This window comes from Girardinichthys multiradiatus, chromosome 6 (assembly GCF_021462225.1).
Source record: "Girardinichthys multiradiatus isolate DD_20200921_A chromosome 6, DD_fGirMul_XY1, whole genome shotgun sequence".
NCBI lineage: Eukaryota > Metazoa > Chordata > Actinopteri > Cyprinodontiformes > Goodeidae > Girardinichthys > Girardinichthys multiradiatus.
Window position 1 is genome coordinate 28,229,709 of NC_061799.1, and position 24,840 is coordinate 28,254,548.

At 39.3% G+C, this 24,840-nt stretch overlaps 1 protein-coding gene across 1 annotated transcript in view; it reads left to right on the forward strand.

Moving 5' to 3' along the window:
* obscnb (obscurin, cytoskeletal calmodulin and titin-interacting RhoGEF b) overlaps nucleotides 1-24,840 on the forward strand; it is a 95,671-nt gene that overhangs the window by 61,238 nt on the left and 9,593 nt on the right. Inside the window, exons 47-66 of the mRNA XM_047368653.1 lie at nucleotides 1,424-1,702; nucleotides 3,366-3,623; nucleotides 3,785-4,051; nucleotides 4,197-4,469; nucleotides 10,740-11,006; nucleotides 11,222-11,497; nucleotides 12,946-13,218; nucleotides 13,310-13,600; nucleotides 15,014-16,339; nucleotides 16,630-16,911; nucleotides 17,009-17,090; nucleotides 17,182-17,306; nucleotides 19,005-19,202; nucleotides 19,341-19,373; nucleotides 19,465-19,563; nucleotides 19,663-19,881; nucleotides 20,035-20,068; nucleotides 20,172-20,224; nucleotides 20,383-20,481; nucleotides 22,037-22,176. Of these exons, the coding sequence (XP_047224609.1) occupies nucleotides 1,424-1,702; nucleotides 3,366-3,623; nucleotides 3,785-4,051; nucleotides 4,197-4,469; nucleotides 10,740-11,006; nucleotides 11,222-11,497; nucleotides 12,946-13,218; nucleotides 13,310-13,600; nucleotides 15,014-16,339; nucleotides 16,630-16,911; nucleotides 17,009-17,090; nucleotides 17,182-17,306; nucleotides 19,005-19,202; nucleotides 19,341-19,373; nucleotides 19,465-19,563; nucleotides 19,663-19,881; nucleotides 20,035-20,068; nucleotides 20,172-20,224; nucleotides 20,383-20,481; nucleotides 22,037-22,176 (4,874 nt within the window). The remainder of the gene's footprint in view (nucleotides 1-1,423; nucleotides 1,703-3,365; nucleotides 3,624-3,784; nucleotides 4,052-4,196; nucleotides 4,470-10,739; nucleotides 11,007-11,221; nucleotides 11,498-12,945; nucleotides 13,219-13,309; nucleotides 13,601-15,013; nucleotides 16,340-16,629; nucleotides 16,912-17,008; nucleotides 17,091-17,181; nucleotides 17,307-19,004; nucleotides 19,203-19,340; nucleotides 19,374-19,464; nucleotides 19,564-19,662; nucleotides 19,882-20,034; nucleotides 20,069-20,171; nucleotides 20,225-20,382; nucleotides 20,482-22,036; nucleotides 22,177-24,840) is intronic.

Below are 24,840 nucleotides of genomic sequence, written 5' to 3' on the forward strand. Positions count from 1 at the left end.
TACGTGAAACTGAACGAGCCCTTACTGATTCCATATAAATTAACCATGTAAATAGTGATTGGCGATGCTGATCAAATACACTAGATTAACCAATCATATTCTCAGTGTCAGCAACTATTGCAGAAAAAGCACAAATATTACAAATATTAGTAATAAGTCACCACAGATTCCTGAGGGTCATAGTAATCCTACATGTTTGAATAGAAGTAAACTGGATTAACTTCTTGAAGCCTTTTTATCTGCCATCTTATTTACTATTTATTTCTAACTGTTCTAACGAAACCCAAATGACCCAGAGGAACCTAAATGACCCAGAGGATGCACTTTGCATCCGTCTCGTATGCAAATTCAGATACTCTCTTAAGTAGGACTTTGACTTTCTCTATTATAATGATCCCTGAAAGCTTTAAGACTTTAATGTTTTTTTTTTTTTTTTTCTTAGGCTAAAATGTTATCTAGAATGGCTGGCTTCCTGTAGGATTTGGGCAATTGGTCCAACCAGTGTTTTATTTGCATTGTTTGTAGGTTCTGACCTAAGAATATACCAAATTTCAGAGGCCTCTGTGAAAGTAGGTTTTGGAGCTTATTACTTGAGAAAGGGGCGGTTAGGTTGTGCCAATTCAAAGAAATAAATAAAACAAAACAGGCCCTAACTGTCACCTAAACTAAGCCAGAAGAAATTAAGGAAAAGAAAGCTCTGCTATTCTATTGTAACAAAACAAGCTCAAAACATTACATGGGTGGCACCAACCTACTTACCTAGTGTGTATAACAGAGAAAAACTATGTGATGGAAATGTACAGGGTACCCCAAACTTACATAGCCCACAAACTCCCACCACAAACCTTCAAACAATGCTAGAGAACAAAGCATGTGCCAAAAAGCCAGCCAGGTGAAGCCACACCCCCAGCCCTACAGGTGACCAATTTATGTAGAGCTGCCCGATCGGCTCCCTCAAGCCAATCAAGGCGAATTGGCACCAACCTGCACTCTGAACCTGAGAGAGACAGGAGACGTTAAAATTTGCTTTGCCATAGCCATACACACAGCCTTCAGAGAAAAGTCAGATTTTTCACAGTCTGTGTAGCAATTTCAATTTGTTATCTGGTATTTTACATAGTTTGAAGTTGGTATGTACATCACAGGTCAATTACAAGTAAAACAGGGACTTCCTGTACTCAATGGGCAGGAGTGTAGCGTTTACAGAAAATGGCATTCAGCAGAATAAAGGAGTGCTTGACAATAGACATAAAAAGTTTTGAAATTATTTATTATGGTCTCATTTTTATATCTTTAAAAACTTACAAAGTTACAGGGGTGTGTACACTTTTTAGATGTACTGATGAGGATGAATAAACTCTTAAAGTGATGCTTTCTGGAAGATCTGCTTCGTTCTTACTTCTCACTTTTAATCCACTCTCAGAGCATGTCCGCATTGTCCGTGAGCTCCTCGATGTTACTTTGACCACCGGCCAGGAGGCCATGTTTGAGGTTGAGCTGTCACACCCAGGCGTCACCAATGGGGAATGGTGGCTTGGAGACAACCTCCTTCAAAATAACGATCTGAATCAAATGAGCGTTCAGGGCAGAGTTCACCGACTGGTTCTGAAGATGGTAACCACAGATGAATCAGGAGATGTTGCCTTTGTCGTTGGGAAGGAGAAGAGTGTGGCTTGCCTTCTGGTCGAGGAGAAACCCAAAGGTAAAATAGAGTGCATGCAGAGTTTTATTGCTGAAATCCAACTCCATCAAAAACAAAACAGATTTTTTTATGTAAATCACTTTATTATGTTATCACTCACAAAACTTATTTGTTTTAACTCATAGTATTAAAAGTAATGTCAACTAAACACTGAAAAAAATTTGAACTTAAGACATGACCTAAATGTAAACTCAAAATCACAAAGCAATGTTGTTCACAATATGTCATTTCTATTGTTTTAGATTTAGAGAAAGCTTTTTATGTTTTAAAATCTCAGAATACTATTAAGCAATTTGTTACCCTATAAAAAGGTGGATTAAAAAGGTAATTTATTTAAGTAATTAAATTCAAAAAATGAAACTCACATGCTATATAGAGTCATTTTCACACAGAAGGATATATTTTGATGGTAAGTTTGAATGATGACGAACAACTAATGAAATTTGAATGTTACAAAAGACAAATAAAATAGGAATTTCTTATAAAGAAAAAAAAAGTCAGCCTGCACCAGCACGGGGAACACTGCTGACTTGACAGCCGTACAGCAAGCATCAGTGAAACCCTCCACAAAGAGGGCAAGTCCCAAATGTTCATTGCCAAAGAAACTGGCTGCTCACAGTTTGATCTCAAGCATTTTAATAGAAAGTTTGATGGAAGGAAAAAGTGTGGTAGAATTGTGGTACAACTACTGGAGCAGACACAATTTCATAAGAGTCTTAAAAAGGACTGAGGAGAAAAGGCCAAGTTGTTTAGTATGCAAAGTATGAAGATTTCACAGTCAGGGATATTTTAGGAAGCCATGTGATCTGTTGGTATTGATCCACTGTTTTCTAAAGTCAGTGCAATGCTTTCCTCTGCTTCATGTTATAATAGAGATACAAATTTGATTTTCCAGCAGGGTATAGCCCTTTTCCATGTTGTGCATGTTGTGCTTGATTGCCCAGAAAGCTGGCCTGACTTAAAACAACAGAGAGTCTATGTACTTTCATAAAGAATATTAGACACTTTGAGCCTGGACCACAAACGTTAGTGCATCCAAGCTAGCAGATAGCGGCAACATAATCTTGTCTTAATGAATCAACCTAATTACAAAATTCATTTGTATACTGTTGTATAAATAATTAATTATTTTAATAATCGGACATTTCTCATACAATAATGTAAAAACAAGTTTTTACTGTTGCAGTTGGTTAACATGGAAATATATTTTTTGTTATAAAATCCGGTTTAAATCCAGTAATTTATTTTTATTTAAATGTCAGTGGGATGTTTATTTACAAAATTTAATGGATATTTTGTTTGTTAAGTTTAATATTTACTGGAAAAAGCAACATCAGCACTGATTTCTAACAATTTCACTTCCTCTTGCTTGTTGTTCTGGCGAACAAAAACACCTTTTAATAAGGTGTTCAGGACTTAAACTTAACCCGAGACTTGTTTTCCTTGACATTGGACTGGACTTGGGACTTTCATGCCTTTACTTAGGAACAATGACTTGCAAAACAATGACTTGATCCCACCTCTGGAAATTAGGCCAGGTACTCATGCATGTTTAAAGTTAAGATGTTATTATGGAGTAAGACAGGTGAAAGTTAAAACCAGAGCTGTAAAAAAAAAAAAAAAATGAAACACTGCAAAAAATCCTTGTTTCCCATATTTACAGTGATAATATTAGAGAAACCCCATGACACTGCCTCAGTAGAGGGAGAAACGGTCACACTTAGTTGCTGCATCTCCGACTCTAATGCCTCTGTCACCTGGATGAGAAACAATGTGCCAATCCAAGCCGGACTCAAGTATGACCTGAGGAAGAACGGAGCATTACGTCAGCTTCGAATCCACAACCTGGTGCCCGAGGATTCAGGAATATACATCTGTGACACTGGAGATGCCCACTGTGAAGTGACTTTGACTGTGCAAGGTAAAACGGATATGTTTCGCTTTATACTGAAAATTAAACCAAGATAGTACCTTACCTAGTTTGGCAACACACACAAAAAAAAAAAAAAAACTTTCTATAAAATCTTTATGCAAGTTTCTGGCATCATCTTCTCCAAGTGATGTATTTTACTAACTTGCCAGGTGCTCCAGTGTTCTTCCCGAAAGAGCTTAAGAACCAAGACGCCATAGAGGGCGATGATGTCATGCTGCAGTGTGAGGTGTCTAAGCCAGGTGTTCGTGTTGAGTGGAGGAAAGGAGGCATTGTCCTCCAGCCTGGTAAGAAGTATGAAATGAAGCAGGAGAGGTGCATTCAAGAGCTCTGTATTCACAGCCTGGAACCTGAAGACAGTGGTTACTACACCTGTGATGCAGGAGAGCAGCTCACTACAGCTTCTTTGGCAGTGCAAGGTAGCCTCCCTGATGTTCCTTCTATGTCTGTCTTGATTGTTTATAGTCTGTCTGCTAAAATGTTTTGTTAGTCAAACCGGCACAATGCTGATAATGAGTTTGTTTAAAGCTCAGTGTATGGATTTGTGTATTTTTCACTCAACAGTGAAAGAAGTCTTCATAGTTGCTGGTCTTAAGACCACTGATGTCTTTGTTGGGGAATGGGCAACCTTCTCCTGCCAGCTGTCTGGTAGGGCGCCTGGTAAGGTGCAGTGGTGGCTGGATGGCACCTTGCTGGAGAACAGCCCCAGTATTCAAATAGGAGTGCAACAAGGCTTTATCCACACACTCACCTTTAAGAACCTGGCTACAGATGACTCAGGCACTGTCACCTTCAAAGCGGGCAGCTTAACCTCATCAGCCAAGCTCTTAGTCAAAGGTATTCTGTTAAGGGTCTCAGTCTTGCAGAATTTAAACCAAGAATATTCCTGTTTTGCATTATGTGTAGAGTTCCAAAAGTGCCTAAATTCAAGAAAACATATTCATGAACTTTGTATTTAAATGTGTCATTCAAGAATTAGAACTGGAAGCAAATTAATAGAAAATTAATAATAGGGTAAATAAAAGTTACTATTTTAGCATTTAATTATTCCATTATTGTATGCAGCAGCAAAGCATTTTTGTCAGTGGGTGAGGCTAAAACTACATTTGTCAGTTTCATTATTCTGAAATTGATTTGTTGTGCAGGTTAACTAGACAGATGTTGAGGTCTATATGGTGAGCAACATTGACAATTTAAACTAGTGGTCCCTGTCCACTCAGGTCTTTTAGAGCAGGTGGCGGAAAAAGAATAAATTAAGTTGTTTTATATCTATCTTATTGACAGTCATACTCTGAAAAATATCTTGTTTTGAAAAGCTGAATCCTCTTCATAACACCCATCTGTTCTCTCGGTGTGCTTGACATGTACAAAGACACACAGCAGGCAGGTAGCAGGGAGAGCAGCTTGTGTCCCTGCACATAGTAGTTTGTTAAGGTGCTTCCTATTGTCACAAACCCATCTTAAGATCTTTTCACGGTCCATGGATTTTATTTTCTAAAATGAAGCCAGCTATTAGGGAACTGCTGGCTTCTATTATTCAATAGGGAGCAAAAACATTCAAATCATTAAACATTGTTTTAAAATGTGACGTCATAGTTTGAGTAACAAATTTGACATTTAATTATCTCAAGTATTTAATAAATTATTGACATATTTAAAAGATTGTAGATACATTTATTTATCTTCAAAATGTATTTCCTAAAATTATTCATACCAAGACCTATATACATAGATTTAAGTGTTGTATTTATTGCATCGTTGGCATTCAAGTATTTTCAAACTTGATTATTTAATTATGTATCAAGTAAATTTTAGACATATTTAAATAATTATCATATATATAAATACACAGAGTTTTAGGCAGGTGTGAAAAAATGCTGTAAACAAAGGATGATTTCAGAAGAATAAATGATGATTGTGTTTATCAATTTACAAAATGCTAAGTGAGCAAATCCAAACATACAGGCAAAGTCATTAAGAACTATCTTCAATGTAAAAAAGAACAAGACTTACTGGAAGTGACGGTATGGCCCCCACAGAGCCCTGATCTCAACATAATTAAGTGTGTCTTATAAGGTTCAGGACGGAGGATACTCCGTCAGGACGGAGCACAGATACTCAGGACTCCACCAGCCGGCGGGAACCCGGGATCACTTTACAGAGTCCGTGTAGGGCAGAGGAATCAGAATAGGCTCCTTTGCGGGGTGCGGTCCTGGCAGTCTCCAGACCGGGAGGATCGGTGCAGAACACGCCAAAGCTCGGTGATCAGGGGGGGGCGAAACCAGGGAGGCAGACTCAGGCAGACAAATCCAGGGGTGAGGCAGGAGGCTTTGGTCGAGAGGCAGAAACAAGGTCGTGATCCAGAGGCGAGAGACATCCAATGAGGGTCAGGCAAGGCAGGGAAATCCAAGACGCAAAAAGTGGTCAAAAATGTGGTCAGGCAGGAAGGAATGCTGGACATCTACTAACTGGTAGGTTTTCGAAAATCTGGCACTGTCTGCCTGTCTGAGGGCTGAATATACAGGTCCTTCTCAAAATATTAGCATATTGTGATAAAGTTCATTATTTTCCATAATGTAATGATGAAAATTTAACATTCATATATTTTAGATTCATTGCACACTAACTGAAATATTTCAGGTATTTTATTGTCTTAATACGGATGATTTTGGCATACAGCTCATGAAAACCCAAAATTCCTATCTCACAAAATTAGCATATTTCATCCGACCAATAAAAGAAAAGTGTTTTTAATACAAAAAACGTCAACCTTCAAATAATCATGTACAGTTATGCACTCAATACTTGGTCGGGAATCCTTTGGCAGAAATGACTGCTTCAATGCGGCGTGGCATGGAGGCAATCAGCCTGTGGCACTGCTGAGGTCTTATGGAAGCCCAGGATGCTTCGATAGCGGCCTTTAGCTCATCCAGAGTGTTGGGTCTTGAGTCTCTCAACGTTATCTTCACAATATCCCACAGATTCTCTATGGGGTTCAGGTCAGGAGAGTTAGCAGGCCAATTGAGCACAGTGATACCATGGTCAGTAAACCATTTACCAGTGGTTTTGGCACTGTGAGCAGGTGCCAGGTCGTGCTGAAAAATGAAATCTTCATCTCCATAAAGCTTTTCAGCAGATGGAAGCATGAAGTGCTCCAAAATCTCCTGATAGCTAGCTGCATTGACCCTGCCCTTGATAAAACACAGTGGACCAACACCAGCAGCTGACACGGCACCCCAGACCATCACTGACTGTGGGAACTTGACACTGGACTTCTGGCATTTTGGCATTTCCTTCTCCCCAGTCTTCCTCCAGACTCTGGCACCTTGATTTCCGAATGACATGCAGAATTTGCTTTCATCCGAAAAAAGTACTTTGGACCACTGAGCAACAGTCCAGTGCTGCTTCTCTGTAGCCCAGGTCAGGCGCTTCTGCCGCTGTTTCTGGTTCAAAAGTGGCTTGACCTGGGGAATGCGGCACCTGTAGCCCATTTCCTGCACACGCCTGTGCACGGTGGCTCTGGATGTTTCTACTCCAGACTCAGTCCACTGCTTCCGCAGGTCCCCCAAGGTCTGGAATCGGCCCTTCTCCACAATCTTCCTCAGGGTCCGGTCACCTCTTCTCGTTGTGCAGCGTTTTCTGCCACACGTTTTCCTTCCCACAGACTTCCCACTGAGGTGCCTTGATACAGCACTCTGGGAACAGCCTATTCGTTCAGAAATTTCTTTCTGTGTCTTACCCTCTTGCTTGAGGGTGTCAATAGTGGCCTTCTGGACAGCAGTCAGGTCGGCAGTCTTACCCATGATTGGGGTTTTGAGTGATGAACCAGGCTGGGAGTTTTAAAGGCCTCAGGAATCTTTTGCAGGTGTTTAGAGTTAACTCGTTGATTCAGATGATTAGGTTCATAGCTCGTTTAGAGACCCTTTTAATGATATGCTAATTTTGTGAGATAGGAATTTTGGGTTTTCATGAGCTGTATGCCAAAATCATCCGTATTAAGACAATAAAAGACCTGAAATATTTCAGTTAGTGTGCAATGAATATAAAATATATGAATGTTAAATTTTCATCATTACATTATTGAAAATAATTAACTTTATCACAATATGCTAATATTTTGACTAACTGCAGAAAAACAGGTGCATGGCATGACTGATTGCACTCCAGTGCAGCAGCAGACAGGTGAAGCAGATTATCTGATTACATGAAGACAGAGCAGGCAGACGGGCCAGAATCATAACATGTCTGGGATTACATGAAGAGACAGAAGGATGTGAGAAAGCCTACATCTACAGAAGATCTGTGGTTAGTTCTCCAAGATTTTTGAGACAACCTGCCAGCCGAGTTCCTTCAAAAATTGTGTGCAAGCGTACCTAGAAGAATTGATGCTGTTTTGAAGGCAAAGGGTGGTCACACCAAATATTGATTTGATATAGATTTTTCTTTTGTTTGTTCACTGCATTTTGTTCATTGATGAAAATAAATAATTAACGCTTCCATTTTTGAACGCAGTGTTTGTCAGTCAGTCATTTTCTACCGCTTATTCCATAGTGGGTTGCGGGGAAGCTGGCGCCTATCTCCAGCAGTCTATGGGCGAGAGGCAGGGTACACCCTGGACAGGTCGCCAGTCCATCGCAGGGCCGCAGTGTTTGTTTACAGTATTTTTTCACACCTGCCTAAAACTTTTGCACAGTACTGTATATTCATTTTGACATTTTACATATTTATTTAATAATTTATGTTATTTATGCATTGTGGCACTTTTGGGATTGCACATTTGACATTGCTGTCAGTGGTATACAAAATAACAGGCAATATTTATTCAAGAATTGAATAAATATTGGTGCACTACAAAAAAAACAAATAACTATTGTTACTTTTTGTGACATTTTTCTGTAGGTTTCTTTAAAAAAAATATCTATATCAGATATCTTTACAATTTTTGTACATCGTCATGCATGAGCCAGATTGTTTTAATTTCTAGTAATAATTTCACTTAGAGTTTCATGCTGTGTGCTTTGATAACATTAAAACGTTCAACTGGGTGCAGCACCACAGCTGAGCTGTAAACACAACCGCTCAGAGTAGCTCTGTAGCCATTTAAATACTGATAGCCCCTTAAAAACCTTATTGCAAATAAACTGCTGCTTTTCATTTGTATTATGTTCTGGATAAGTGCTGTATTTCGGGTAGCTGAATTGGAAAACCGATAATCACGATTGTGAACGTGATTTTTCAGAATATAGCTGTTTTGTGGAATTATGTTGTGCTTTTAAATTTGCACATCACACCGAAACAGAGGTGAAGAGATCTTAAAGCTAAAATAAGATGTGAGAAAATGAAAGATGTGTGAAATAAAGTGATGTATTTAAAGAATCAAAACCTAAACATCTCAATAAAAAGTAAAAAGAACAATGCATCTTTTTTAGTTTTATGATACTGACTGGCCAATCTGCAGCCAGTACCAGCTTTTAAGCTAAAATTATATTTCTATTAATCAGTCTGCCAAATAACACAGCTACTCATTTGGAAAAATGAAAAAAGACAAAATTGTTTTCATTGGGTTTCATATATTTCAGTAATGATCAGAAATGTGTGTCCAATTTCCAGTCTCCAGTTTCTGTAAAACTTTGACCTGCCAAAGCCATCTTTAGCTGATTCAGTTTTTTTATTTATGTACTGTAAGTAAAGCATTGGGCATATTTTCTTTTAGAACTCCCCTCATGAGAGGTCAAGATTATTTATATAAGGAGGAGAGGAGGTGCCATCCTGGTTGGTGAGGGAACAGTTGCTGTAAAAGAGAGTATTAGTAATATCTTAAAACAAAGACAAAATATAGTTATGGAACATTTTAAACTGGCTTTAGTATCATAAATTATCAATTATCACTGTTAGCCCAGTAGGTGGTCTCCATGTGTATATTCTGGACATATGTGGAGCTTTGTCTGAGATTTACTAAACCCTGCCAATTTGAAATCGACCATGTCCATGAAGACAAAGTTTTGAAACTTAAAAGGTAAAAACAGAGCAGCTTTGTTGTGCTCCATTTAGCCTTCCTGTTATCTACTGGAAATCCTGCTCTTTCTCTCTATTCTGTCTCTATTTCATTTTCAATATCTACTTTCATCAGTTTGCTTCATCTGATTTTATTTATAACGTCTCACCGATACTGAAAATAGCTTTGCCTATTCATTAAAAGACTGGATTTTTGATAATGGATCAAAATGAAATGAAGCCAGTCAAAAGCTGACTTCTGTGCCTCTCTAATTTGGGTATACCATCTAGATAGTTTTCTTATCGGTTAGAAAATAATCCTACATGATTCATTTACATTTGAATTTGCTAATTAATCTAGGGTCACTTAATCCTTCATCACTTACTTCACAGCTGCTCTGTTGTGAAATAGTGGATAAACCTTCTATAGAGTAACTATGTGATTAATATAGCCTCATGGATAACAGCAAAAAAAAAAGGAACTGTGACTAGTAAAGTGTTGCAGAGAAGCAATGTATAATATAAGGTTTATTTTTTGTAGAAAGACAGAAGAAATATGTGATCATGATTGTTATAAAGTTGGTGCAGCCCAAACCATAAGAATCCCTAAAAAGTGAATGATTTCTGTTTGGTGTTTAGATCCAGCAAAAATATACTATAAGTTTTTTTAATGTGCTAAGTTCAAATTTGATTTGCATTATAGATTCAGCTAAGAACAGAAAAAGTGCTGCTCCACCCATCCAGACTGGCTAGATGCTCTCATTCACCTACCCCGTTCTATCACTGGCCCTAACATTTGAGCACTAAAACCTCTAACTCTCCTACGACTCCCATGAGTTCAGCACTGGCATTCTGTCCATTTGTCAGCCCCTCCTCTCTTTTCAACTACCAGCACTGTTGGACTTTTTAATCCCCATCAGTATATCTATATATTTACTTAAGTGCATTAGTAAAGTAATATTTAAAGCAAACTAATAAAATGTAATAACATAAGAACTTGCTTGTGGGGGGGATTACAAAGCCCATATTTCATTTGGCATGCCCCAATCATATCATTCATGGCTAAGTCCTGATCTCCTTCAACCGCCCACAAACCCCTTGCCCCGACCACAGATCCCACAGTTGAGGTGGTGAACGATATGGAGGACCTCTGGGTGGTTGAAAACCAACCGGCTGAGTTCATCTGCCAGTTCTCCAGGCCAGTCAAAGCTCGGTGGAGGAAAGATGGGCAGCTTTTGCAGCCTGATGGCCGAAGGGTGGTAGTGGAGCAGGACTGGAGTGTTGCTCGCTTGTACATTAATCGCGTGTCTAATGATGACATGGGGACGTATTCCTGTGAGGCAGAGGGTACCTGTGGGGTCGCTTCACTTCATGTGGAAGGTGAGCTTCCCTCAACATAGAAAGTGTACCAGACTTTAAGGAACCACCTTTTCTTGGTCATACTCTTACATCTTTTGCAATTCTTTACAAAATTTAAAGCCTTTGTCATCAAAACCTTTAATTATCTGACTTTTACAGCATTGTAGGTTAAAATATATTTTGATTGTCTTCTTTTATTTATTTAAAATTATATTGTTGTCTTTCCATTTCTCCAGCCAAACCTATTAACATCGTTCAAGCCATGGAAAACGTTGAAACGTTTGATGGGGGCGAAGCATTGTTTGAGTGTGCCCTATCTCGTCCTGAGAGCAAAGACTGCCACTGGCTTCTTGATGGGAAACCAGTAAAGGAATCACCTAAAGCAGAGATTGTGTCTTTTGAAAGTGGTCGTCGCCATCTGCTTCTGTTGAAAGATCTGCATGACAAAGACAGTTGCACAGTGACATTTAAAGCTGGTACAGCTACCTCCTCTGCCCAGCTCACTGTCAAAGGTGGGTCTTCCAAGCTAAAAGAGACACATTGACTTGCTTGAACTGTGCATTTCTAGACAGGGTCCCTATGCAGGCTGGAGAAGTCTGGAATTTGATTTCAGTGTTTACCAGAATTGTATGGTAAATAAGTATGGTAAATTATTTATCTTTCCAGACTTTATTCTCTGTTTCATTGTCAAAATGTTGTGCCTTTCCTCCCATCTTTTCTTCTTTGTCCTTCCTTTCTTTTCTCATGTTCCTCCTTCTGTACTTACTTCTTAACACCCTTATGTCCTTTCTTGTTTCTTTAATTTCCTCCCTGTGTCCTTTCTTCTGTCCTTCTCTTCTTCCTCGTGCTCTTCCTTCCTTCCTTTGGTACTTTGTTCCCCATTTTCTCTCCTTCATTTATTCTTACCCTTATGTCCTTCCGTCTTTCCTTTCCTTGTGCTATTACATCTTTCCCTTATTGTCTTTCCTTCTGTCCTTTCATACTTTTGACCTACCTCCAATCATTCTTCCTTCCTTCTTTCCTTCCTTCTTTCCTTCCTTCCTTCCTTCCTTGGCTACTGTTGGATGAAAGGTAAATTTTCAGCAACAAGGCACTCAAGGCGTTGTACATAAGGAAAAACTTTACAATGATACCGAAAATCAAACAACACAGGTAATTTTAAAAAAATGGACTGAAAACTTTAATAGTGTTTAGATAACACATTCAAAGGCCACTCTTAATAAATAAGTTTTTAATCTTGATTTAAAGCAACTTAGGGTTTTGGTGCTTTTACAGTTTTCTGGGAGTTTATTCCAGATTAGTGGAGCATAAGAACTAAAAGCTGCTTCTCCATGTTTGGTTCTGGTTCTGGGTATGCAGAGTAGGTCCAGAAGACCTGAGAGGTCTGGCTGGTTGATATACTGACAACAAGTCTGTAATGTATTTTGGTGCTAAACCATTCAGTGATTTATAGACTAACAGAAGTATTTTAAAGTCTATTCTCTGAGCTACAGGGAGCCAGTGTAGGGACTTTAGAACCAGGGTGATGTGCTCCACTTTCTTAGTTCTAGTGAGGACGCGGGCAGCAGCGTTCTGGATCAACTGCAGCTGTCTGATCGACGTTTTAGGCAGACCTGTGAAGACACCGTTGCAGTAATTAATTCTACTAAAGATGAACGCATGAATTAGTTTTTCAAGGTCCTGCTGAGATATTAGTCCTTTAATCCTGGAGATGTTTTTTAGGTGATAGAAGGCCGATCTTGTTACTGTCTTTATGTGCCTCTGAAGGTTCAGGTCTGAGCCCATTACTACACCCAGGTTTTGAGCCTGACTGGTGGCTGACTGGTGGTTTCTAGCTGTATTAACTAAGTCTCTAAAAGTCTGGAATTTTTACATAAAGAATGTGTAGGAACTTGTCAGTTTGATAAGCATTAATCAGCAAGATTTTTAGCATTCCTTTGTGATTTTCTTTCTATTTAAGGTTGGAAGCTGGACATTGTGCAGGGTTTGGAGGACATAGTGGCTGCTGTGGGAGAGAAGGTTGAGTTTTGTGTTAAGCTTACCGAAGCTGTCCCTGCAACAGAAGTGGCCTGGTATGCTAATGGAGTTGAACTCAAACCCAGCAACCTCTGGGCCATGAGGGTTGATGGTAGTTCTTATCGCCTCATCCTGAGACAGGCCCCGCTCATGTCCCAACAGGAAATTACCTTTGCAGCTAGGGATGCTCTCTCTTTGGCCAAGCTTACCATCATCAGTAAGACTTTGATGGACAACATGCACTGATGTCTGTAGTTATTTTTTGTGTATTTTTAACCTTCTGTTTTTCATTGTTTTTACACAAACAGCTGTACCTGACCCGCCAGAGGATCCAGAAGTCCTTAGTAAAACTACAGACTCTGTCGCTCTCTCCTGGTTTACTCCTCTTCATGATGGAGGGAGTCCTATCATTGGCTACAGAGTAGAAATGCGACTGGTGGACAGCGCCCTCTGGCTTCCATGTCATTCTGGGCCTGTTTGCAACACAGAATTTGTCGTGGAAAAACTGGTCCCTGGGAGTGGCTACAGGTTCAGAGTAGCAGCAATGAACAAAGCTGGGACTGGAGAGCCTGTTGAACTTCCTCTGACAGTGCAGCTTGGTATAGTCATAGCTATTTGCTTATTATTCATAGTACCTGTTTTGTATGGCATAAAAGCTGCCTTCATTATAACAAATATGAAATGAAGGATAATAAGATATTTTTAACATTTAAATAAAATAAAATCTTTTTTCATATTAATAAGCTCTATTAAGAATATCTCTTTTGAGCTTATCCAAAATAAATCAAAAACCTTAAAGAATGTACTGTATTAAATCTAAGTTTTTATAGGGAGTATGTAGGGTGAAACTCCAAGTTTATTGATTCCATAATGTTTTGTACACAACATTGAAATCCAAGGGTTTTAATTTATGTACATAATCTTAAAGTTCATCTGTTTCAGTAATTCTACTGAAAAAGTGATGCTTGTATTATATAGATTCATTATGCACAGAGTGATATATTTCAAGTATTTATTTTGATGATGATAGCTTACAGCTAATGAAAATGTAAAATTCAGGAAATTAGACTGTTACATAAGACCAATAAAAAAAATACAGAAATGCTGTTATCATATTATGGCCTACACCATCCCAGGGAGCATTGTAGCATCCAAGCATATTTATGAAAAGTTAAGTGGAAGAAAAAAGTGTAGTAGAAAAATGTGCAGACGCAACAGGGATAACTGCAGCTTTGGAGAACTGTGTAGCAAAATACTAATGCTGACATAAGAGTCTGAACCAAAGCACACAGAGAACGACACACATAATAGAGGAAGTAACCCTACACTTTACGGAAATACCTTAATGGCAATAATAAACAACTAAAATATCCTTGTATTAAGCCTCTCCTGAACAACGGACTACATCAGAAGTGCCTCACCTGGGCTATGAAGAAAGAGAGCAGGATTTTGTTCAGTTGTCCAAAGTCTGCTTGACAGATGAAAGCAAATTTTGCATTTCTTCTCCATGGCCCCTGAGTCTGGAGGAAGAGCAGAGAGGCACAAGTTGTTTGAGGTCCAGTATGAAATTTTTAGAGCCATTACTGATTTGTGGAATCATTCCATCGGCTGGGATTGGTCCAATGTTTTATCAAGTCTAAAGTCAGCACCGCTGTCTACTGGAAACTTGAGAGCAATTCATGTGTTCCTCTATTGACAAGCTTTATGGGGATGCTTATTTCATTTTTCAGCAGGGCTTGGCACCTGCCAATGCTGCCAAAGGTATAAATACCAGGATTAATGATCGTGGTATCATGGGATCATGGTATTATTTCTTTTCTGTAATATTCACATTTTCAAAGCAGCATTTTGTGTTTCAATTAGCTGTAATCCATAACTATTGAGATAACACTTGAAATCTTTCACTCTTTGTATTGTGATTCTGGATATGAGGTCCAATTTTTGAATGGAATCACTGGTCTGAATCCCAAACTATGTAATGCATTGACACAGTTTGGCTCATCTATTTACAGATGCAAAACAGGCAGAAGTAATGGAACAGCCCAGTCTTCCTCCTGAGGCTGCTGAGGAAGGGGAACTCCATGACCTGTGGGACGCATCTGCAAAGAAACGGCGCATGAGCAGAGAGCCCACTCTGGACTCCATCTCAGAACAACCTGAGGAGAATGGTAAAGGTGGCAAAAAACAACAGAAAGAGTCTGTCTCATCAGAAAAAATGGAAATCAGAGCAGCTGAAAAGAAGCAGGCTGTTGTGCCCAAGAAACAGACAGAATCTGTCCAGTCCGTCAGTTCTGAGGAAGAGATCATTTCTGGGGGCTCGTCACTCGTGTCTTACCTCAAGAAGAGCAGCAAGACTGAAGCAACAGCAACCAGTGAGGCAGAGACTCTAACGGCCGAGAGGTTCTTTGCTCATTTCCAGATGGTAGAGCAGAAAACAGTGCAGCAGACCGAAACAAAAGCAACAATAATTCAGAAAACAGATGAAAAACAGCTGTCTACACAGGAAACCAGCATCATGGAATTCACAAAAGAGGAAGAGCCTGAGCTTACAGATGCTGTCATCAAGATTCAAGCTGCCTTCAAGGGTTACAAGGCTCGCAAGGACATGCGTCCCATCTTCAAGGAGGTCTTCAAAGACCAAACCAAAGAACCTAATGACACCATACATCTTGAATGTGTGACAGAAGGTAAACCAGATAAGGTGCGCTGGCTGAAGGATGGAGAACCGCTGATGGATGGCAAACATCATCATATAGATATCTACAATGATGGCACCTGCTCTCTGGTCATTACTGCCATCACCACAAAAGACACTGGGGTTTACACCTGTGAGGTCACCAACAAGTTTGGAGTGACGTCCCACAGTGCTAAGGTGACAGTAGGAACAATAAGGGAATCATCAGGCAGACGACCCCTGACCATAGGTTACAGTGCCGACAGTGAGCCCGAGAGCTCCTCCGGTAGTGAGATGGATGAGTCACTGAGGCAGGCAAGTAGGCGACTCAGGCGCCTTCTGCGCACACGCCTCCCACCCGATGTTGAGGAAGAACCATTTATCAGTGCAGACGAAGGCGACTTCTGCCCCCCGGACCCTCACTCTTACCGTGAGGATGAAAATTACATCTACATTCGCTTTGATTCCCAAGCAGATGCTGAGGTGGCGTCTAAGAGATTCCAGGAGATGTTCACAGTCCATGGAGTGCCTGTAGAGACCGCCATCATAGCAGCAGGTGTTCACAGAGTGGAGCTGCGAATTAGAAAGATGGGCTACATCCAGGATGGCACACAGACCCCAACACAAGATCGACAGCGTCCTGCTATATTGACTGGAGCTCCAGGTAAGAATCATAGTTAGGATTATTTTACTATCCAGAACTTTCTACATAACCAGCATACAGTGCCTTGCGAAAGTATGTATACTCCTTGAACTATTTCACATTTACAAAAGCTACGCATCCAAACTGACTGGGTTTAAGATATTTTTCAAACAATGATCAAACGTTCTTCCTCTAAATGTGCAAAGCTGTTGGGGCATACCCCAAATTATTTGTAGTTGTAATTAAAGTTTTCAGTCTGCCAAGGAGTCAGTGTTTGTTAATTTATTAGTCCATTCCCTTTTGTTGCCCAGCTCCCCCAGTGTTCTTGACAGAGCTACAAAGTCAGGATGTTCCGGATGGCTATCCGGTCAGCTTTGACTGCGTTGTGATTGCCAAGCCCCCTCCAACTGTCCGCTGGTATAAAGATGGCAAGCTGTTGGAGGAAAATGACCATTATATGATCAATGAGGACCAAGAGGGTTGCCACCAGCTCATCATCACCTCTGTGTTGCCCACTGATATGGGCGTTTATCGTTGCACAGCTGAAAACAGCAGTGGGATTGCCGCCACTAAAGCTGAACTTAGAGTTGACAGTAAGAAAAGTGAATGAAAAAAAATAAAGCAATCTTTATTCAAGTCCATGCCTTTTCAGAGAACATTGCTGATTAAAGTATATTATTATTTCTGTAGTGTCGTGCAGCTCAGATTATGACACTGCTGCAGATGCCACTGAGACCTCCTCTTATGTCAGTGCCAAAGGTTATGTGTCCAGGTAAGTGCAATGTTTTATATTTAATAGATCAGAATATTTGACATTTACATACTCATTTACACACAGATGTTCACTTTTGATACTCCTCCAGTAGGGAAACTGAAACCTTTGAATCCGTAAGTGAAGATGATCAGCTACCACAGGTTGTAGATGAACTTCATGATGTTCATGTCAGTCCAGGTTCTCCTATTGCTAAACTGCAACTCAAAGTAAAAGGTAAGCCCAGACATATGTTTAGCTTTTCCCACTGTAGAGGAATTCATCCCTTTTCAAAGACTAAAACCTATTCAGTCTAATTGTTTTTTCTATGTAATAGTTTAATTAACATCTTTCTGATAGGCAGTTTTTAACATGGTTCAGCATACATCAAATAGAGGTATAAGGTTTCAAGATTCTCATTAAACCTGTAGCTAAAACTTGTTTTTATCATCTGAAAGATAATAAGTAATATGTTTTCTATCTCAAGCCAGCACATAAACATTAATCAATGATTTTATTACCTGCCGACTGGATTTTTGCAATGTTGCTGGTCTGGTCTTCCTAAAAAAAGGAAATAATTTCTCAGTGGTAGATGCCGTAAAACACAGCTGCAGTTATATTAACAAAAACAGAAAGAGAGCACTTATTTATCTGATATATATTTATTTTATTGCATGAGACCTCTAACACTCAGGTCTTCTGGTTGCAGGTTGCAGGTTTTGAAAAATATCAAAGGTCAGAACTATTTCATTTAATGAAGCTTCCATTTCATATTAGGATCCTTCCCTCTGCAATGAGTGTGTTGCAATGTACTTGTACTCGCACTAGTCTTCATCCTTGACCAGGTCGGGGCAGGGTCAGCAGTCTAAGCAGAGACGCCCAGACTTCCCTCTCCCCAGACACATCCTCCAGCTCCTCAGGGGGAAGCCTGAGGTGTTTCCAGGCCAGCCGAGAGACATAGTCCCTCCAGCGTGTCCTGGCCTGTCCACTGGGCCTCCTCACAGTGGGACATGCCTGGAAGACCTCCCGAGCAAGACGTCCAGAGGGCATCTTAAATGGAGGCCCAAGCCACCTCAGCTGACTCCTCTTGTTGTGGAGGAGCTGCAGCTCTACTCCAAGCTCCTCTCGGACGCCCGAGCTTCTCATCCTATCTCTAAGGGAGTGCCCGGCCACCCTGCAGAGGAAGCTCATTTCAGCCGCTTGTATCCTGCATCTCATTTTTTCGATCATTATCCAAAGTTCATGCCCATAGGTGAGGGTAGGAACATACACCAACTGGTAAAGTGAGAGCTTCGCCTTTCGGCCCAGCTCTCTCTTCTTTTTATTTGGGATCTAATAATCTCTGTACAAGCAGAGCAGTAGTTTGGTTCACATTGCTGGGATTAAGTTGGACCTGTTCTGGGTGCATGATGGACTCTGGAAGGGCTTTGTCACTGGTCCTGGTTATAACTTTCTTGGACAGGAGTTCTAGGCACAGCCAAGTGCGGGAGAGGGTCTGCTTTGTGGACCAGTGGATTTCATCTGTCCTTTTCGCAGATGATGTGGTCCTGCTGGCCCTCTCTAGCCAAGACCTACAGAATGTACCTGGGTGGTTCAAGGCCAAGTGTGAAGTGGATTAAGGATATGAGGATCAGCTCCTCCAAGTCCGAGGCCATGGTTCTCGACTGGAAAAGGGTGCCTTGCCCCCAGGGTTGGAGGGGAATTCCTGCCCCAAGTGGAGGAGTTCAAATATCTTGGGGCAATTTTTTTATATTTGACAGTATTTTTATTACATTTTTATACTTTTGTAATTTTTATTTTTTATACATAATTTCTCTTATTATTCTGCAGTGTTGATCCAATGTAGAAACATTTGATCTTTTTCTCCACAACAATCCTGCATGATAGCATTATAGGAACAGCGTGAAAACGTTCCTACATATTTCTGTTTTTCAGGGTTCCCTAAACCTAGAGTGTACTGGTTCAAAGATGGCCAGCCTCTCCGACCATCAAAAAGGATTCAGCTGTCAGCAGAGAGAGATGTTCATTCTGTGGAGATCCTTGAAGTGAAGAGAGAGGACATGGGGGAGTACTCTGCTTACATCAGCAATGCAGCCGGTTCTGCTTACTCCTCTGCTCGCCTGATAGTACTGAGTATGTATGCAAAGACTTAACTTGTTAAGAATACAATTAATGCACAAGCTGCATATGCACCACTCTCTGTATGATACAGTACTTCAATGTTGAGGTCAAGATGTTAACAAGTATAGTAATATTTGGATTTTGTACCAGGTCCTGGGGAGATTATGCCACAGGATAAAAAAGGTAAACTACAATTTATCCTATAAATTGCAGCAGGCAGTTAGACTGTAAACCATGAGTATTTCTGAATTTCCTTTGCAATAATTTTGCAAAGATTTGAAGGAGCCACTGGTGCCGCCCCGCTTTCTTGAGAGGTTCAGTAACAGGAAGGTGAAACAAGGTGCAAGCATCACACTCTCTGTCAAGGTTGAAGGTCAGCTAACATCCCTTTTTAAACATATTCAAACACCCTTTCCCCCAGACATTCTCTCATGCAGATTTTGGTAAAGGTTGTCCAACTATGCTCTTTTAGGATCTCCTACTCCCATGGTCTCCTGGCTGAAAGAGAAATCACCAGAGGATGTCTTGTGGATTAAACTTGATACTAAGGGATACAAAATAGCAAGCTCTGGTCGCCAGCACAGCCTAATACTGATGGATGTAGACAAGGAGTATTCTGGCATCTACACCTGCATTGCCACAAATAGAGCAGGGCAGTCGCTCTGCTCTGCTCAGCTTGAGGTGGATGACAGTAAGTTTCTTTTTCCACTTTATCTTAAAATAAAATGATTAATGCATATATCTTCACAATACAAAAGAAACAAGCAGACCTTTAGTAAACTTACAGAAGGCTGCTTAGCGTTTGTAACTATAAACGTGTGTATCCTGCCCTCCTTTTTCGCAGCACCACAACCAAAGAAAAACACAGCAGCTTCAGAGTAAGTATAAACATAAATAGAGATGAAGAATAATTTGCAAATACATGCATAGAAATGCATTATACTACACATAAATGCATTTGAGACATTTAATTCTTTTTAGAGTCCTTGGGATTACAGTTAGTCCCCCAGAAGATGAGGCTGGCAGAGGAAGTGGTAAAAAAAATAAGAAGCAGCAAATTAAATGTTTGTTGTCATTAAAGTGCCTCGGAAAAGTATTTATGCCTCATGCTTGCTTTACATTTTTGTCAGGTAATACAAATTACTGCTACATTTACTGTGTTTTTTTCTCATGCTTTTTTCCGTAATATTAGAGGGTAGAATAGCCTATTTAAGTGAAGTTGGCACAGAGGAATTCCTCATGAAACTCACTTCTCAGATCACTGAAATGGTTTCAGCAAGGATCACCCAAGGTAAGAATTTGATACCAGCCAAAAATGTTTTGAGCATTTGGATATTCACTTTAAAATTTTAGTTTGTAAAATGACTAGTCAAAGGTCATGCTCTACTAGTTTAGAATATAAACAGCATAATAAGATAGGATGTTTTAGTTTAACGTGGATGTAGTTTGCATGTACATCTAATATGTGGTTTGCTGTTTTATTGCAAGTCCAACATTTAAAGTTAATGTCACCATGCATACAGCATGTATGCAAAATATGATCTTTATGTTGGCAAAGTGCCATGACTCCTAAAATATCTATTGCTCTGTCCATACGTAGCTTTATTTTTCTCCGGACATCACACAGGAGGGAGCTCCTATAAATTTACCAACATTCCCTGTGTTTAGAAAAAAAACATCTGATGTTTGGCTGTCCCTCTCCCTCCTCTGCTGTTATTTGCTAAATGCTTTGGTCCTCCAGTCAGGTTTGGTTGAGTTCACTCATTTTCTTTTGCCAATCCACGAATTCTGTGGAAATAAACATTTTCTGTTAATGCTTTGCTTTCTAAAACTTCTAAAACTCATATTTATTAAGAACTGTCACCAAATCTGACAAAAGTGTTTTTTTCCCTTCCCCCCTTTTCCCTCTAACCTTTATCACCCTTTCTCTGCATGCTTTGTCAATAAATAAATAAAACAAATCTCTCACAACTTCACACAGACAACATTTCCTTAACCACTTTCAACACTGATTTCTTTAATCAGTTCCCCATTTAAATGTTCACCCAATAATTAATTTGTTATTCAGACAGTTTACAGAATCACGAAGTGCTCCAGTGGATGAAATCTTGGCCCAAATCTGCCAGTATGTATACCAAATGCATCAGCAACACAATTACTCTACAAGACATATCTTTAAGACATATTTATAACAGTAGATGCATTTAAACAATTTTGCCTCACAGAAACAAAAACACAATTCTGGTTTACATGGATTTCCAGCAATTTCCTCTTTTTTTCCTTTCATAGTTACGGTTGAAATCTTACTTTTCTTTTATGTCGGCTCCCCTTTAATTATTTCAACTTACATAAGTAAATGTTCTAATCTATTCAAACAAAATTTATTGTGACACTCAGCTTACAGCTGGGATACAAGCTCATTGACAGGCATGTATGTATTTGCATGTTGCCACTAACGCAGTAGAAATGCATCAATTAGCAATAGAATAAATTGATTATTGCAGATCTTTTTCAGTGTTTCAGTAAAAAAAAACAGCTAGCTGTCCTAAGTAAAACAAAATCATCAGGGTCTTCTAATTACCATATAAATCCAACAACTGGATACTCAAGCTTTGAGTTATTGGTTGAAATGTGAATTCTAACTGATTGCTTTGATTAAACTGATTGAATTAAGTATTAAGAACTGGCACAAACATTAAAGCCAACAACCTATATGTTTGAGATAAGATTTTATAATTTAATTTATATTACAGAACATTGATAATTTTTTTAACAGACAACACTGAGAGGGCCTTCCCTGTATGATAATCTTTACTCTAACTGCTTTGTTACCCATGTTGTCCCAGCTTCATTACGAGTACCAGGTGTCGACAGTGATGATGAGACCAAAACTCCTTCTCCATCTCCCCATCATGGTCGCTCTCGTCCACCTTCCCTCATCACAGATTCCTCCTCAGAGTCGGATGAAGGAGATGCCAGAGGAGAGGTAGGAGCAGTGGAAATACATTTTATTTGTTGTCTGAAAGGAGTTTAGTTTAAATTTTAATTTACACATATAAATAGGGGAGGAAGCCTTAAAGCAATGTTTATATTTTGTGGATAAAACTCAATGAGTTACTAAACAAATATACACATCAACAATTAAACTGAAGCCAACTGTAATAATTAGAGATGCACCAATCAGAATTTTGGGAACAATTTCTGATCTGCTTGTGCAAAACAGATTTTGGTCTCCAAGAACTATAACTAACAGCATTCAAAATTGGTATGTTAGCAAGCAGTCACTGTAAAACAGGGTTTTGTTGTAGTTTTAAAACAAAGACAGAGTATTGAATGAATGATGTTACATTTAAAAGGGACAATGCACATTACAAAACATGCCATAATTAGCCATGAAGGTTAGTTTGCATCTGTGGTCCCTCAGGGTACCATATAAAACACAATATAAATACAGTACATACAAGTAAAAAAAACTTATCATGTAGTACACTTGAAAAAAAAAGCATAAAACACTGAAAATAATTAATTAGAATAGAGTACAATATATAATATGTAGATTTGATATGAGCATCCCATAATCAGTGACTACACAATTGATTATCCAGGAGCCATAATTTTAAATTATTGGAGAATGATTTGACTCATAAGTTCATTGAGTTGACATTTAAACTCGTATTTAGCATCTAATATTAGCGATTAGCATGATCAGAGCGGTTAGCTTTAGAAAGTGCAAACCTCTGTCTATGTGTTTGGCTGAGAATGCTAGTCCTTACCTTTAGTGAACTTTGGCCATGGCAGCCTTTAGGAAATTGCACAAGGCTCAGTCAGTCAGTCATTTTCTACCGCTTATTTGGTCGTGGGGTGCTGGTGCCTATCTCCAGCAGTCTATGGGCGAGAGGCAGGGTACACCCTGGACAGATCACCAGTCCATCGCAGGGCAACACACAAACAACCATGCACACACTCATTCATACACCTAAGGGCAATTTAGAGAGACCAATTAACCTTACAGGCATGTCTTTGGACTGCAAACATGCAAACTCCATGCAGAAAGACCCCTGGCTGGGAATCTAACCCAGGACCTTCTTGCTGCAAGGCAACAGTGCTACCAACTGTGCCACCGTGCAGCCCTGCACAAGGCTCTTTTGTTTCAAATTAGATAGTAAACAAATCGATAAAAAAATAAATATGTTACTGCAATTTAAAAAGAAATTCTACAATAAAATACAATTACTTTTATTGTTATTGGTACTATTAGTATTAGTAGCATATTCATTATCAGTAGTATTTAGGTAATTTATTTAATATTAAATATTCTACTAATAACAAAAATAATCTTTTTATTTTCCTAGAAATAAATGTTTAATTTCTAAAAAGGGGCTTGATGTTTCTCACATCCCTGCTTAAATATTAATATTAGGCTAAAAAATGTGTTAAACTAAATACAGCTCAATTATTATAACCTTGGTAAGGTATGGTGAGTTTAAGACACATTTTAGAGCAAGACTAGAGGAGAACGGGGTTGGTTGTCACACTGCTTGGTTGTCGCAGTCGCTAAATCTGGCTCCCTAGAGGGGATTTTTACTAAATGTTTGTATCAAAATAGTTGTCACAGACTATCTAAATTTTAATTTCAGTAGTTTGATACTGGACTTTTAGGTACGAGGACTTAACGTGTTAAAAATAACTCAGAAAGTGAGTAAATAAATACAGGTCCTTCTCAAAATATTAGCATATTGTGATAAAGTTCATTATTTTCCATAATGTCATGATGAAAATTTAACATTCATATATTTTAGATTCATTGCACACTAACTAACATATTTCAGGTCTTTTATTGTTTTAATATGGATGATTTTGGCATACAGCTCATGAAAACCCAAAATTCCTATCTCACAAAATTAGCATATTTCATCCGACCAATAAAAGAAAAGTGTTTTTAATACAAAAAACGTCAACCTTCAAATAATCATGTACAGTTATGCACTCAATACTTGCACTGCTGAGGTCTTATGGAGGCCCAGGATGCTTCGATAGCGGCCTTTAGCTCATCCAGAGTGTTGGGTCTTGAGTCTCTCAACGTTCTCTTCACAATATCCCACAGATTCTCTATGGGGTTCAGGTCAGGAGAGTTGGCAGGCCAATTGAGCACAGTGATACCATGGTCAGTAAACCATTTACCAGTGGTTTTGGCACTGTGAGCAGGTGCCAGGTCGTGCTGAAAAATGAAATCTTCATCTCCATAAAGCTTTTCAGCAGATGGAAGCATGAAGTGCTCCAAAATCTCCTGATAGCTAGCTAGAGCCTGCCAGTGTGGCTTCTACTCTTCTATGTTTATGGGTTGAAAGGTCCAAATAAAAAAAAAGTTTGCAGAAAATACTTCCTGTTACAAAGAACTTCTCAGATAGGATTAATTTAGCTGCGCTACAAGAAAAGTGCAAATTGTGCAAAGTTTATCAACAAAAATGATCTCAAAAGAATCACAAGAGGCTAACTTCCAGGAACCTTTAGGTCTATCTAGAGTTTGCCATTTTTTACAAAACAACTGAGCCACTGGAGTGAAAACAGATACTGCCTCTCTCTCTTTCCAGGCACCCCACTGATAACTATCAATTCCTCTCATTATCTGAATAGCAGCCTGAATGAACAG